General features: G+C 40.1%; 1 protein-coding gene across 1 annotated transcript in view; it reads right to left on the reverse strand.

Moving 5' to 3' along the window:
- Positions 1-8,397, reverse strand: part of cmip (c-Maf inducing protein) — a 56,493-nt gene extending 48,096 nt beyond the window's left edge. Inside the window, exon 1 of the mRNA XM_033635340.2 lies at positions 7,463-8,397. Within this exon, the coding sequence (XP_033491231.1) occupies positions 7,463-7,789 (327 nt within the window). The 5' untranslated portion in view covers positions 7,790-8,397. The remainder of the gene's footprint in view (positions 1-7,462) is intronic.
- Positions 8,398-15,508: the final 7,111 nt, after the last annotated feature.

Consider the following 15,508-nt stretch of genomic DNA (forward strand, 5'->3'; position numbering starts at 1 on the left):
TTATTCAAAGTCAAAGAAATTAACACTGACAATATGATTTTCAACACAAGTCTCATAATAGGACAAAACGATTTTGTAGGAATTCAGATTTGGAAAAACGAACATTGCTTTAACTGAAACGGGACTCATGAGGTTTTTGTTACTGAAACTAATGAAACCCTCTTGGCAGCCACGCTAACTTTCACAAAGCTCTTTTCTCACAATCATCTCAATTATTTGCTGTGCGTGGGGATGTTGTTGGAGACGCAGAGTCAACGCTCTTTGCCTCCTTTTTGGAAGGAGTCTCTCTGTAAGAGAGCAAGGCAAATGGGTCAGCATTGTTCTTCTGCCCACATAACCGCTCTGTTCGACAGAGAGCACAACAGCTCCACTCAGGAAATGCACATTCATGCTTCAGCCTGAATAAAACCCTCTTCCTCATATTTCAGCCTTTACAGAGTGAAGAATATGTGACATCGTCGACAAGCCAAGTCGCAGACACATGATCGCTGTATACGGGTGTCACCATCCACACACAAACACGCAAGTCAAGACAATCTCTGGATAATTCACCCACATGACTTGATTCAAAACACAAGAATTAGCATTAGCATCATCTACCACTGAGGTCAGATTCAGTTTTCTGTCATAAATACAAAGCAGACTATGGTTCACTAAAGGGCAGCTTATGATAAATGACACCATTCTGAGTAATGTTCATACTCTCTGCTATGTTAATGAAATGCACAGTGCTTATGGCATTCACTTGATGGTTTAAAAGCATTGAAGTGCATTGTTAGCTCACAGAACAACAACATTTCCATTAGTCTGTGGGGGTTTAGGGTTAGAGATAATTTATGACAGCCAGGCCCCAAGAGTCAGCGACTGTTAGCATTTGTCTCCTTGAAGCAATAACAATAAAGCACCTCCTTATAAGCATGCGAGATCCTTAGAAAGATACTGATAAAAAAGACTATACAGTAGCGTTAGGCAACAAAAGTAGGTAGATAGGTAGGTAGACCCCACATATCCACAGCTAAACTTTTTGACCTCAAGATTCGCTAAAGAAAAAAAAAAAAAAAAAACCTAAAAAGTGAACTTTGAGTTAAGATTTTTTTGGGGGGGTCAAACTATTGTTTCCACAGTCAAGAATTAACTTTCATTCTCAATGGAATCATCTATTGCCAGGCAAAATTAGCAATTAATGGTCTGCAAAATCTAGGATTTGTTTCTTTTTTTTTTTTGCTCCACTCATTACCAAAGTTCTTGTAATCCTTGCAAATACAATACAGTAAAATGTATATTTAGGCTTAGATAACTACAACTCTTAATAAAGTTAGGTAAAGACTGTGCTTACAGGAAAAGGCAAATGTAAAATGCAGATCTGTGACATCTGCATTAAAAGTGTGATGTGCTACACCCCTGGTTGTCACACAACTTTCTGCTTTGGCACTGAATGTTGGCACTGGACCTAACTCGTATAGGCTGCAGAATCGTCTCAAATGGACTGGGGCTGGCCGATATGGAGAAAATCAAATGTCGCAATATTTTTAATCAAATACCTCAAGATCAATATTGCGACGATATTGTATGGTTGATTATGGCGGCCTTCACAAAATATTTACACAATGAGATTTTTGATAAATAAACATTGGTAGTGTGTATGTAATGACTAATTGAGTAAAGAAACACTATAGAAAGGTTAAAACAATCTGGTAAGTTCAGAAAATGTTATAACTTTAACTTTGTAATGCAGCCTCTAAAACCAGGGAAAGAAACACTTACAATATCCAAAATGTAAGGCAGTATCTAGTTTCATATTACAATATTGATTATATGGATATAATTCCCCAAGAATATTGGACTGGAATTCAAATGATGCATTAAAGTGGACACATATTCATAGGTAGGGCTGTAAAGAATGTCTTTTTTTTTTTTTTTTTTTTTTTTTTTACATTTGAAGCTTCTTTTGAGGTTTTCAAATGAAGAAAGACAAAATAATCCTCAAACAGAATCCTTAATACATACAGTGATTCAGCGGATTAAGTGACTTAGTCTTTTTTTTTTTAATCACCTTTCTTTAATGAATAAATGTAATTTATGGTGGTGTTAGATTGCTGCTATGCCACCCTCTTAATACAGCTGCGTGCCTCCCTTTGTGTGCAGCAAGCGGGAGAGCTAACAATTTTGTGACTGCAGTGAAAATGTTGTTTTTGAAAGGCTTAAGAAAAAAAAATATGGGTTGAAGCAGAATATTTTATTAGATAAGAACATGTTGTACATGTTGGAAATGATTGCTTCTATCTTTTATCAATACATTTTTCTCTTTAGACCTAAAAAGGCTGTGGAGTTATTGGAATGTTTGGATCACACAAGTCAGAAGCAATCCTACGTAGCCACCACCGGAACAGTATAATGTTATTAGTATAACCTAATCATCATCAACTGTGCAGAAATACCAGGTTAAAAAAAAGCACAGCACTTGTTGATTTATATTTTTAATAACAATTGTTATGAGTGGATCTTTGACACCTCCAGCTATTTGTTACAGCCTTATAAATAAATATTTAGGCCACACTTAATGGTTTAATAGATACACCTGTAAAACATGGGTAACACCTCTAATGCAATCCAGGATGACCACACCACTAACTACAACTTCAACAATTAACATATATGAGGGATGGGAATCCCCAGAATACAATTTTATCACAATACTTTTTTAAACATGTTGTGATATGCTGAGTATTGCGATACATATGTTGCAATACATTATCATGTTTTACCTTTTTTCAACTGCAAATTATGTTCCCGATGGAAAACTTTGTCAACATCTGTTCAGTTTTCAGTCTGTTTATCTCACTTCAATCATTTTTATTGCAGCAAATTGTATCTAGTGGACTCTGAAAATCGATATTATTATCTAGTAGGCTACAAGAAGTTTAATTTGTGTTTGTAATATTTCAAATTTACATAATAAAAAAAATCTATGCTTAAGAGTCCCTGTATTAAAACGATATTGTGATGCAAAAATATCGCGATACGTTGTTGTATCGATTTTGTCCCCCACCCTTAACATACGTGTGTGTGTGTGTGTGTGTGTGTACCCGAGTTGACTTATTAATACCTCTGTTACAGTATAAACACAAACTGAACATTGCCAGCCTCCTTAAGTTAGAAGTGATGGCAGAGCTGTTGTGTTGGATTGCATTAGACTACAAAGGTGTGCCAAATAAAGAGCTTACTGAGCTACCTTCTCGACTGACAATACACAAATAGGATGTCCAGTCTTTGAAAGCTTTTACATTAGCTGCTTGTGACACTGTCAAGTAGCCATTTCAGGTTTGTTTCGGAGTAAACAGATGAGGTAGTTTAAGCTTCAACAATACAAATTCACTGGAAAAATACACCCTTCATTGTTTGAGTGACAAGGGACCCTGGGGAGGGGCATTACAAAAGCACCACAGCAATGAGCGTTTAAGGCCAAAAATGCAAAATGCTTTCCATGAATTGTGACTTAAGAGATGTAGAAATAGGGTTTTGCCTAACTCCTGCTCCCACAGGGATGATTTCCTGACTGTCACTGAGGGCTGCCGTTGACTGTCCAAAGTTCGAAGGCTTGCCCTGTTTCCCACTGCAACGACAATCAATAAAGAATCACTGATATGTAGTGAAGCTCACAGCACGCCACTTGAAACCACATCGAGGTAATGTGACCAGAGAAATACAAAACCCCCAAACAGCGAGTTGTTAAGCCACTGGATGTTAATTAGAACTGTGAATTCTTTCAAATATACACAACAGACCCACAGATTCCGGTCAAAATAGTGTTTAACTTGAGTCTAACTTGGTCTATAACACACATGTAGATCATATGAGATGAGAAATGGCGGAATGGATGGTAGCTGCCTATAGGCCTTGTCTCTGCCAGATGTGACTCGGCTGCATGTTATGTCTGACCAATGCAGACGCTGACTGCGTTGACATTCAACATCATCGGTTTCATACAAGCTGATTCCTCACAAAAGTGAAACTTGTTAAATGTACAATAGCTGTACAGAGAGCAGCTTCTTCTTTCGCTTCTCAAGCATCCGTTGTGTATACTTGTCTCCCTACTGTGGAAGGCACTCCTGCAGTTGATCTTTTCATCAGCCAACATGTCGTACACAAAGTTGAGTTTTGGTGTCATGCGTTCTACTCAACACTGTTAGCTGTATGGTTTGGTCTGAATCCATAATACACAGCCAATCCAAATTATCCTACCAGAACAATCCTTGAGAGAACCAGGAGAAATTATAAAATTTCTCTCCATAGAAAGAGAAGCTACTGCTAAGGTCATTGAACATTGGCAACTGACATGAATAAGCCTTGTGTAGAAATGCTTAGCAAAATATAAAGCTCCAATCATGATGATACAACAGCATACACTTTTGACCATATAGTGTGCCTTCTTAATTTAATATTTTGAACATTTTAACACTACCTGCTCAGGCTGAAACAGCAGACACAGTTAGAGACTGGCTAATGACATAGTGAAGTATTTAGCAGCTAAAAGGCTTGATATTTCCTTTAGGAATTGGAAGACACCAAAATCAGAGCTAAAAAAAGAGTGAATATTGGGCTTATATTGTGGCCAGAAACACATCTCCAAATGCTCCATATCTGCTGAATGTGTTCATAAACAAGTGTTTACTAACAGGTTCGGCATTTAAACTTAAGACCTAAAACAGGTGTATGGCAATGTTGTGTTTACGATTTGTTTCTGCTGCACCAAACAGATATGGAAATCAGTCGGCATTGTACCTTTTTTGGCAAATCACGGATACGTTACATTTGTACGTTTCAGACGTATGATATCAACATTCCAAGGTGACACTGTTGGGATTACATGTAAATGAGCTGACTATGTCATCCGGAGATGGAGGGGATGGTGGATGGCGTGACACCTAGGCACCACAGCTGCAGACTACTGTTTGAGACCAACAAGACCAACAAACAACAGCACTGGTTGTTTTTAGCAAGCTACTGCTGTGTTTCCAATGGTGATTGTGTCCCCAAGAGTGGGTGTTTCTTAGTGAGCCATCAATGCATGTCCAACGGCGGCTGTGCCACTATATCGGGTATTTTAAGCCAAAAAATGAACTTTTTCTAGTTTTTTGTGCCTAAATCTATACCCACATTAACCACAGCATTGTTGAATTGTGAAGTTTCAACATATCTGCTAATAATGTACAGTTACATATCCATGGTTTGCAGAAATGCCCAATGCTAACAGTTATTCTGGCAATTGGGGTTGATTTATCACAGGTTTAAATGTACTCTCTTTTTGAATGCTAGGAAGAAATCTGGTGTACTAATTGGTAATATCGAAGTCATCACTCAGCACTGGTCATTTTAAAACGTTTACATGCAGTCTACCTTATTAGCCTTAAATAATATCCCATTAGTCATTAAACTAATCAGCAGGCTGTGTGTTATTACTTTGAAAGCGATGCAAAAAAGTCAGCAGTAAAACTGAGCTCGTGATGTGTGTTATCAAACAGGAACTACAAGAAAGCAATCAGCCATCGGGTAGTTTAACATAAGCTAGTGTGTGCTAACAAGCTAACATGGAGCACCAGAGCCAATATACTGCTGGGGACAAATATACCAATCGGCTTCTTAACATGCAATCTGTACACCAGAAGAATCTACTGAAAACTACCTCAAAGTAAACCATGTGATTCATAAAGCAGTATGGTGTGTTTACACTGTTATTTAGTCACCACAATGAAGCTTCCATGACCTAATGCCTCATGATCAAGTGTTATCTACCAAGACATGTCTCATAGATTCATTGATTCACAATGAAATAGCCTTTCAGTGCATCACTGACTTACATCATTGTGTTACACCCACAACAACAAGCACCTGTATACTAGTGATCAGAACGTAATCATGGGTAGTGAAAAATGAAGAGAAGATGAAACTGAACTCCAGCCAGGGATCACTGTGAAGGACCATTGAATCCATTTATATTTTAAGAAAAGCATTTTCCCATAAAAGGTTCCTTTAATAACTTGTATTATTATTCATAATGTGTGCAATTAACTGAGCTAAATTATTGAGATTTACAGTGGACTAAAATGCCATATATCAACAGCAGACAAGCAGGTAAACCACATTTGGGTGCAATGACCCTCAACTATGTCCACTTTTCTGCAATAATAACAGTCTCCGAGACATCACACACTGCAGTAAGCAGTTCAGCACACCCCGCTTGGGTGTGATAGGCACACATCCAAAAAGCCTCTACCAAGGTGTGTTGATAAAACAGTGGGCCTGGCTTTGTGGAAAATGTCAGAGGTGTTGATAATAACAGAAGGGGAAATAAAGGCTTTTATTATTTTGGTATTATTCTGCTCAATTAATAACAACTACATTTTATTACGATAGACATGGCTCCTTTTGTGGTTAATAATTACACTGTGTCTATTATTCCTCCAGGCTGGGGCATGTGTATAGTTAATATGTTCAAATAATGAGGATATTGTATGTTGAGGGGAAAATGGATCCTGATGTCCTGAAAAAAAAATAGATAAATAGATAGATAGATAGATAGATAGATAGATAGATAGATAACCAAGCAGAGTTTAAGTCACTTCTCCTTTGCATTTATCACTCAACTACTGTTTAAAATATCCATGCATATATTTATGCTGACATATAAGCCTGTTAGCATTGCAGGGATGCATTGAGTAGCCCAACAGCTGATCTACAGTGAAAGAATGCACACATTAAAGCTAAACTGGCCTCTAAGATTGTAAGAGTAACAATAATACCAGTATCATTGAAGATGGCACATTCTCCTTTCTCAAGACAGGCAGGGAGCAACACATAAACACCAGTTTGGGCTGGGGATGCAGGCTGCTGCTGCAGTAGGGGTTCTCAGCTGGTTTCATGTCACACACCTAACAGGCCCATCAGACCCCCTGCTGACAGGTTTTATTTCCAGGGACTAATAAGAGAAGATCTTTGTTGTTTAATAATTTAGATGAAGAGTTTAGACCTGCTAAAAGCCTCCTGGGGCCAAATAATAGTCTATTGGGGACACATATACACATGCACACACTTTAGCAACCTCCACTTCAAGGGATGTTGTGCATCCCCTGCACCCCAGTGTGAGAACCAAAGGGCCGCGGGTCACAGGTACGGTGAGAAGGTGTTGCACATGGTAGTGATGGAGAGGAGGGGATGTGGGGGCGGAGGCCTCGGCAACAGCTATTCTATTATCAGCGGAGGGGAACATAAAAACAATAACACGCTGCCTTCTTCTTATAAACTGCGTCAACAACAGACTGTGCGTAATCTCAGCGTGCGTCTGTTGCGTCCAGACAAGAAAAGACAAACACCAAAGTTGCCTGAGGAATGTGAAACCCAGCATATTATACAGACACACCAAACACACATACACACACACACACGAGGCTAGAAAGCAACTCACGGTGGCCGAGGTCAGGCTGCTGTCTGTGAGCGTGAGGTGGTGCGGCTCCCATCTCCGCAGGAACTTGGAGGTGAGGATCTTGCTGAGGAAGGTGCGGGGGTGTTTGACCACGCATACCTGGATGTCCCCCTCGTGCAGCAGCTTGTATCGCATCCCGCTGCTGCTGCAGTGGTGCAGGGACCTCTTGCACGGCCCTGCGCTCAGCTTGGTGTTATTATTCCCCTCCGACATCTCCCCCAGCAGAGGCTTGTTCTCCTCGCACTGATAAAACTGGTTGTTGTGCAGCTCGTTGGCCCCGCCGCCGCCGCTGCCGCTGGTGAAATCCATAGTTCAGTAATCCAACAGTTTATTGTTTCCAAATGTTACTCTCAGGGAGGGGAGGGCGAAGGCGTCGAAAGGACACAAGAATCCTACATGTATATAAAAAAAATTAGAAATGGATAAGGACGTTCGGATCGAGCTGGAGGGGGGGTACCTACCTACCAACCGCTATAACACGACCTGAGTTACTGTAGACACGGCCGAGACAGGCGCAGAAATGCCACAAACAGTGTCTTATGGCAGGATATCCAAACGGAGGAAGGTTTTTATGATACAGTGCAAATAATCCACCATTTTCCTCCTCGCACAATGCCCCATAAATTGTCTCCACGGTGCGCGTCTCGCCTCCACCCCCCCACCACCAACGAGCTATTCAATATGTTAGGGCCATGGCCTTATCCATTCCGTCCGCCCCAGTGCCAAACAGAATAATCCACAGCCAGGAACGCATGGGAATAATAAGAAAACGGGTGAAAATATCCAATGGCGGCGGCTCTAGGCTCCTCCGTGGGGTTTTGTGGTCAGTACAGGCTCACTGGCACGGTTTCCTTTTATTCAGTCTTTTCCCCCTATCTTGGTGTAAAGGAGCCAGCACTCTCCGGCAGCGCCGTGCCGATTGGTCCCTGCTCGTTCATGTGATACCGGACTGACGTCAATGGGGAGGCGAGCGGATGAGCCGTGTGTCTTTTGCGCTTGACTGTCTGCCGAGGGCGCACGCTCACCCCACCCCTCCTTCTCCACCTCACCTCGCCTCCTCCCCTCTGCGCTCAGAAAAAAAGAAAAAACATGGAGGAGGGCGCAGCGACTTCAAGAGAATTCGTCTTTTTTTATTGCACTGGAAATGATGTAGTTTGCCACCATCCACTCCATTTTCCAAGGAAAGAGTGAATAGGAGATGATTACTGACAAGGCGTTGATGCAACGTGTGGGTGAGTTTGTTAAGAGGGAAGAAACGGGAAGTGATGTCACTCAGGTAGACTGTAAGGGCTGATATAAAACCGCATAACCTGTAATTTATGGTGTGCATCATAGGCTATTAGTATCAGGCGAGACAAGGTATTCAAATAACTCATTGTACGGACGAGAAAGAATGATTAATATACTACTGATTTTACCACACGCCTTTTTACTTTATAATTAGGCCTCCTACTGACTGATGTTTTACCCTACTCTTTCATTTACTACATCACTTCAGGCCGTCCTGGACAACAGTATATGTAATGTATTTAACTGGATTTTAGAATTAGTGATGTCAAGTGTCCCCCAAATTGCTCGATTATCGTTACTGTGTTTATTTTACTACAGCCTTCTAAACACCAGGATTTTTATTTTTAACGAACTAAAAATTAAAACTAGGTTTGAAAAACCATTTTTGTAACTGAAATAAAAATAAAAACTAGACTTTAGAAGAAGAAAAAAATACAACTAGTGAAACCGATACTGTGTACTTGAAAAAATAAAATAAAATGAAAACATATGGGACATGTTTTAATTTTATTTCAGTTCGAGTCTTGTCAGCTTGGATTTTTGAGGCTGTGATGTCTACATGACTGTGAGTCAGTTGCCTTCACAAAACGTTGTGTTTGTATTGTTATATTTATTCGAACTACCTAAATCTTGCCCCTGACAAATATCCCCATAATACAATAATGAAAAAAATCCCTCTACAATTGGTGTCACCTATGACACATTTTGCTATGATGACACACACACACACACACACACACACACCGATGAGGTGAAAACAACACCAGCCATGGCGCTGTTGTCGCAGCAGTAAAAACTAAACTGAAATGAGCAAACCCACTCTGGAAACTAACTGAAACTAAACTGAATTGAAAACAAAAATTAAAAAAGAAACACAAATAAGAACTAATAAAAAGTACAAAACTATAATAACTCTGCTCCACATTGCCACACTGTAGTTGAGTTTAAACATATTAAGTCTGACCATACTAGAATCAGCTTGTAAAATATCTACCATATATGAATTTGAAATTACAGAATGTAAACTGCACCCAGAAATTCCTGATGAAGTGGCATGGACGTGTCTTTCCATTGTCTTGATATTCAGTTGTGGTATGTTTAAACCTTTTGTCTAGCACTACCGTTTGGGCTTCAATATGTTATGTGTTTGGTCAACATGTTCATATCAGTGTGTAATATGTATTAAAGCCTTCGGGGGCCATTAGCTGGTGTTCAGTCTTGATAAATTCCACCAGATCAAGTTTGGACTCAGGTAGGCTGAGTTACTGCGAAGAGAGAGAAGCACACCGTGCCACACCCTGGTAGAGATTTACTGTCTGTGTCATGGATACTTCATCGGGGCGGATGTTGAACCACACAAGGCCCTGAAGCCATACCTTCCACTTAAAGAACCTTCCCAGCACTGACACTCATGGGCCAATACTCATATTTCCATTTACTGAGAAATATCATCGGGCCACAGGAAGTTGGGTTCTCTTGCTATATTATTAGTGACATTTGTTTAATGCTTCCCAGGTAGTCATTTTACCTGTTGGCATTAATGTAACTAACTACACAGGCAGAAGGGAATGATAGAATTTATTTTCAGTATAGTTTCAGTCTCTTTAAGTGTCTACACTCTGCTGTGAGCAGCATAAAAAGCCTTATCACATTTATGTATGCTTAACATTACTTTTCTTACTTTTCTAAAAGCTTCAGTCCATTTTTACTGTTTCACTGCCTTCCTTGATCTCTGGTTCCCATCTCGCCTTGATAGCCACAACCAGGTCGCTGCTGGCCATGCCCACGAGAAACAATAAATTGTCAAAAATATCCGCATCCTTATTGAAAAGCAAGATTCAGGCAAACAAGGTTGTGATTTCATTTAAAATATACAAAACCTATTTCAACCAAGTTTTACGTGCAGGTTTAAAGATATCAGGGCAACATGACCTGTTTAAAAATAACATTATGACCTGTGATGGTTGCACCTGCTGCTGCACAGCTGATCTAAATGTCAGTAAACATCCTGCACGTCTATATCTCTAGTTTTCTATAGTTAACACTTAATCATTCTTCATTAAGTCTGTTGACCTTTTAACCTCATGCACATTACACATATCAACAAACAGGTAAATTAAGACAGATACTCAGTTTATTAAGTATTGGCAGTACATTAGATTTTATTTGCAGTGCTCCATCCTGACTGCCTGCCAGATCAGCAGACTTTCTGTTGCTGCTGTCTCCCAAGCTACTCTTCACCTGGTAAACAGTTAATGTCTGTTCAGTTAGCATGAGCTTACACAGCAGCAGCAGCTAACACCCAACTGTTTAACGGTCCCAACAAACTCACACTGACACCGAAATGGCTCAGGTCTGTCATGAAACCTTTTAATAACCATTAGGTAATGTTAGCTGTGTGATGCTAACAGTTAGCTCTGTCACTATGTGTGTGCTACTGGGTAGACTCTAAAATTGAATTTCCCCTCAGGAGATTATTAAAGCATATATTTAAAAAAAAATATTAAAAAACTGTCCTCAGCACGGAGCTCACATTCCTGCAGCAGCAGCTACAACCCATACAATCTGTGGTCTGGTGAAGCGGAGTGTTGTGTATTTGACTGAGGTGGCAGTTCAGTGTGCCAATATGCCACCAAAACATTCAAAAGTATGAGTGTACTACACTATACTCCATTCACATAATTGGTATCAAAAAATGACTCTATTGGCGTCACTATCATTGTAAGGTATACTGAAGGTATATTATGCAGGAATTGTCAGTTACTGTTTGTAAACAATATCGCCCATGAAAGTGAAAGTGAAAGCCAAGCCCCAGATAAAGTCTTGCTATATTCCCATTTTTTCAGCACTGTGTCCCTGATTTTGTGGCTTGCTCTTGGAAGCGTGCTCCTTACTGTCTGGCACCTGGTCGCTGCCTTTTATTAAGTCCCAACCTGACCTGCATGCAGTGACCAGGAACATCTATAACATAGCAAAATAAGAAAAAAATAAGAACCCATTATATGTTTCCCTTTTGTCCTGTTAGGTCGGATTTTGTCCCTTTGGTCAGTTAGCTTGCGTTAAGTTCTGTTTTAACCCAGTCACCAGATAAATGTACGTTATTACATGGCAGATACATTGAAACTTTACATTTCAACAACTCTGATTAACATGTGGTTATGTTTAGGCATAAAACCCACTTGGTTATGGTTAGGAAAAGATCATGTTCTGGGTTAAAATATCCACTTTGAGAGACACAATCGCTTCTGGAAACGCAGCAATGGCTCATTAAAAAAAAAAAAACATGGTTGTTGTGGTTCTCTAACAGTGGTCTGCAGGTTGGCAGCACTCTCATCTCGGCATCATATCATCCACCATCCGCACCAACACTTGAAGTCAGCTCATACAGTATACATGTAATCAGAACTACTCACTTTACGTAGAAACATTGATATGATACGTATGAAATGTACAAATGGCATGTATCCATGGTTTGCAAAAATGTATAATGGTAAAATTGTCACAGTATTCACAATATTAATATTACATTGGAGTATTTGAATTAAAGGGAAATTTCGGTTTATTTCAACCCGTCTCCTATCGTCCTAAATTTGTTTCAAGTCACTAGTGACATAGAAATAATAGTTAGCAAGTTAGCCGTTAGCCTAGATACAGCCGTAGCGTCAGACCTGTTAAAACTTAATTGAACGGGCATCCTTTCAAGTGCAAAGTTAGTCCACTAAACAAGCTTTTTCTCCACAAAGACCGCCTCATATCGTTAGGATAAATGTCAGAGAACATATAGAAAATGACATGTAAACGTGTTGTCTTACCTTACCGGTGTGGTGCCATGTTTGTTGTTTACCATTTGGCTAAGGCTGCAACCGGTCCCATTCCTTGCAACAGAGGTATTCCTCTTCTGTGGGCATTGGGTTACAGCATTCACAGGTAACGTTACACCACCAATCTCCAGAGCTAAATCCTTCCAGCAGCCATTCCTCCTCTGTCGTCCTCTACATGTTGTGCCTCTCTCTCTCCTCCTTCAATTCTGGCCCAAATAAATAAGGGCGGCCATAAAACTCTGCAAAATCAAATTCCGAAGTCTGGCAAAAAGTCAGCCATTATTCTATAAATCTTTCTTAAAATAAATGAATGAACCTTTCAGGCTACTGTCCGGTTCTGCCTTGCAGCTGCTGCGGCTTGTTCTCGCGAGATTTCAGGCACGATATGAGATCGCTGATTGTTCTCGCGATATTTCGGCCGCGCTTTGGGAAGCAGAGGTAAATGGTAAACACACCGTAAGGTAAGACAACAACTCTGAAGACCACCTAAATGTGGAATGTTAGTATATAGGCTTTCCACATCGAGAGGCAATGGCCGCCCTTATTTATTTCAGCCAGAATACACTGACGAAGAGCTTCGTGAAATTGAAGAATGGAGGAGGAGGAGAGAGAGAGGCGCAACAGGTAACGTTAGAGGACGACAGAGGAGGAATGGCTGCTGGAAGGCTTTAGCTCTGGAGATCGGTGGTGTAACGTTACCTGTGAATGCTGTACCCCAATGCCCACAGAAGAGGAATGCCTCTGTTGCAAGGAATGGGACCAGTTGCAGCCTTAGCCAAATGGTAAACAACAAACATGGCAGCACACTGGTGTTTCGGATTTACTTGCGACCCTGTTAACTGGCGACCTTCAGCCGAATGCGTCTGTGGTTGTCGTAGTGACAACAGCTGTTTTCAACCAGGAAGAGAACACGTAGCTGTCCTCGCGAAGGCCTCTTTATTCAGTTTTTCATAACAATATCAAAACATAGCCAACCTGATCCGTCTTTGGACTCTTGTTGGAGGAACCCAGTCACGGACCGACACTCAGTCGCGGTTTGAATCACACTTGTTATGACGGAATGTTGAAAACAGGAAGAGGCCAAGTTGCTTTTCCTGTCAATCTAACTCCTATCTCGAATAAATTTTCTAAATAGGCCTACACAGTTTCGTCTCTGGTGCCTGCCTAAATAAACATGTGCCATATTAAAGAACCGTTCAGCCCTGTGAAACGTAAAAAAGAATATTTTCACGGGATTCAAACCCGCTTCATTATGGGAAAATAAATTAAAAGCACACCATTAACGTGATGCGCCACTATGACAGCGCCACTATGACAACACCACTTCATTGACAGATCCATTAAAAATACGACAACATACAGCCAGCTATGTCTTCAAATTGGGATGTAGCCAGATCAACTTGTGCCCACAGTGTCCATGCACTGAGGAACATTTTACAATCTCACTGCTTTCCGATACAAAAACCAGCGGTTTTAAATCCACTTAATTCATAAACCTAACGTTTATTGTTGTGCTACAGGCCGATAAAGCCAATATTCATATACTCACGTGGAAATACTTTATTTTAAATTAAGCAATAAAGCAGCAGCTGTATAATAGATTTATCTCTAAGATAAATTAGCTATTTATGTTGTAGCATTAAGGCGATTAAAAGCGTACAAATATGACAAACACTAGGCTGTAGGCTATGTGGTATTTAAGTCTATTAACCCCTGCAAAGCGTTTTAGAGTACCGAGGTGAAGTTAGTTTGACTTTGGATGTTCGGATATTCATTTTGGGTTCAACAGTGATTTCCTCTCATAGGCAGAAATTAGTGAGCAACAAAGAGAATGGCTAATACCCCCATACCCCATTACTGGACCCAGACACTCCACACCAATGTAGAATGGTTTTGCCAAGTGGGCCTAATAAGGCACACCTCTTTATAAATGGGTTTCATGCTCTATTTTATCTATCATCCAACGGCAAACTAATCTGAGAAAGTCCCTATTTGTGTAGAATATTAACTTGACTTTTGACACTTTCACTTAGTTCCGATGTCATGTTTCCTACCAGCACAATGCTACCGAGTAAACAATGATCTGCTGGAAACTACAAGCACAGCCACATTAATAAAAGGTGAACACTGAATGCAAGTTTAGTTACATGAATGACAGCCAGATGAGTACATCAAATCTACTTGTGCGTCATCTCAAGGAAATATGACCTTTTGGCCAAAGGAGTTGTGGTTATGTTGCAGGATCTTACTTGTTTCTTCACTGTACATGTTTGGTATACCATATAGCCTACCATGTGTTTTTTCTGAACCACCCTCAAATGTATTTATTGTTATTTCTAGGTTTACATAAAAGATGTGATCTTCAGTGTTGCCTATGAAGGCTACAACATGACGTTATCTTGCGTTACATTTATGAAGTAGGCCTAACTGGATTTATACAGCTACTGCTTTATTGCTTAATTTAAAATAAAGTATTTCCACGTGAGTATATGAATATTGGCTTTATCGGCCTGTAGCACAACAATAAACGTTAGGTTTATGAATTAAGTGGATTTAAAACCGCTGGTTTTTGTATTGGAAAGCAGTGAGATTGTAAAATGCTCCTCAGTGCATGGACAGTGTGGTCACAAGTTGATCTGGCTACATCCCAATTTGAAGACATAGCTGGCTGTATGTTGTCGTATTTTTAATGGATCTGTCAATGAAGTGGTGTTGTCATAGTGGCGCACCATGCTAATTGTGTGCTTTTAATTTATTTTCCCATAATGAAGCGGGTTCGAATCCCGTGAAAATATTCTTTTTTACGTTTCACAGGGCTGAACGGTTCTTTATTATGGCACATGTTTATTTAGGCAGGCACCAGAGACAAAACTGTGTAGGCCTATTTAGAAAATTTATTCGAGATAGGAGTTAGATT

The sequence above is a fragment of the Epinephelus lanceolatus genome, chromosome 5 (assembly GCF_041903045.1).
Source record: "Epinephelus lanceolatus isolate andai-2023 chromosome 5, ASM4190304v1, whole genome shotgun sequence".
NCBI lineage: Eukaryota > Metazoa > Chordata > Actinopteri > Perciformes > Serranidae > Epinephelus > Epinephelus lanceolatus.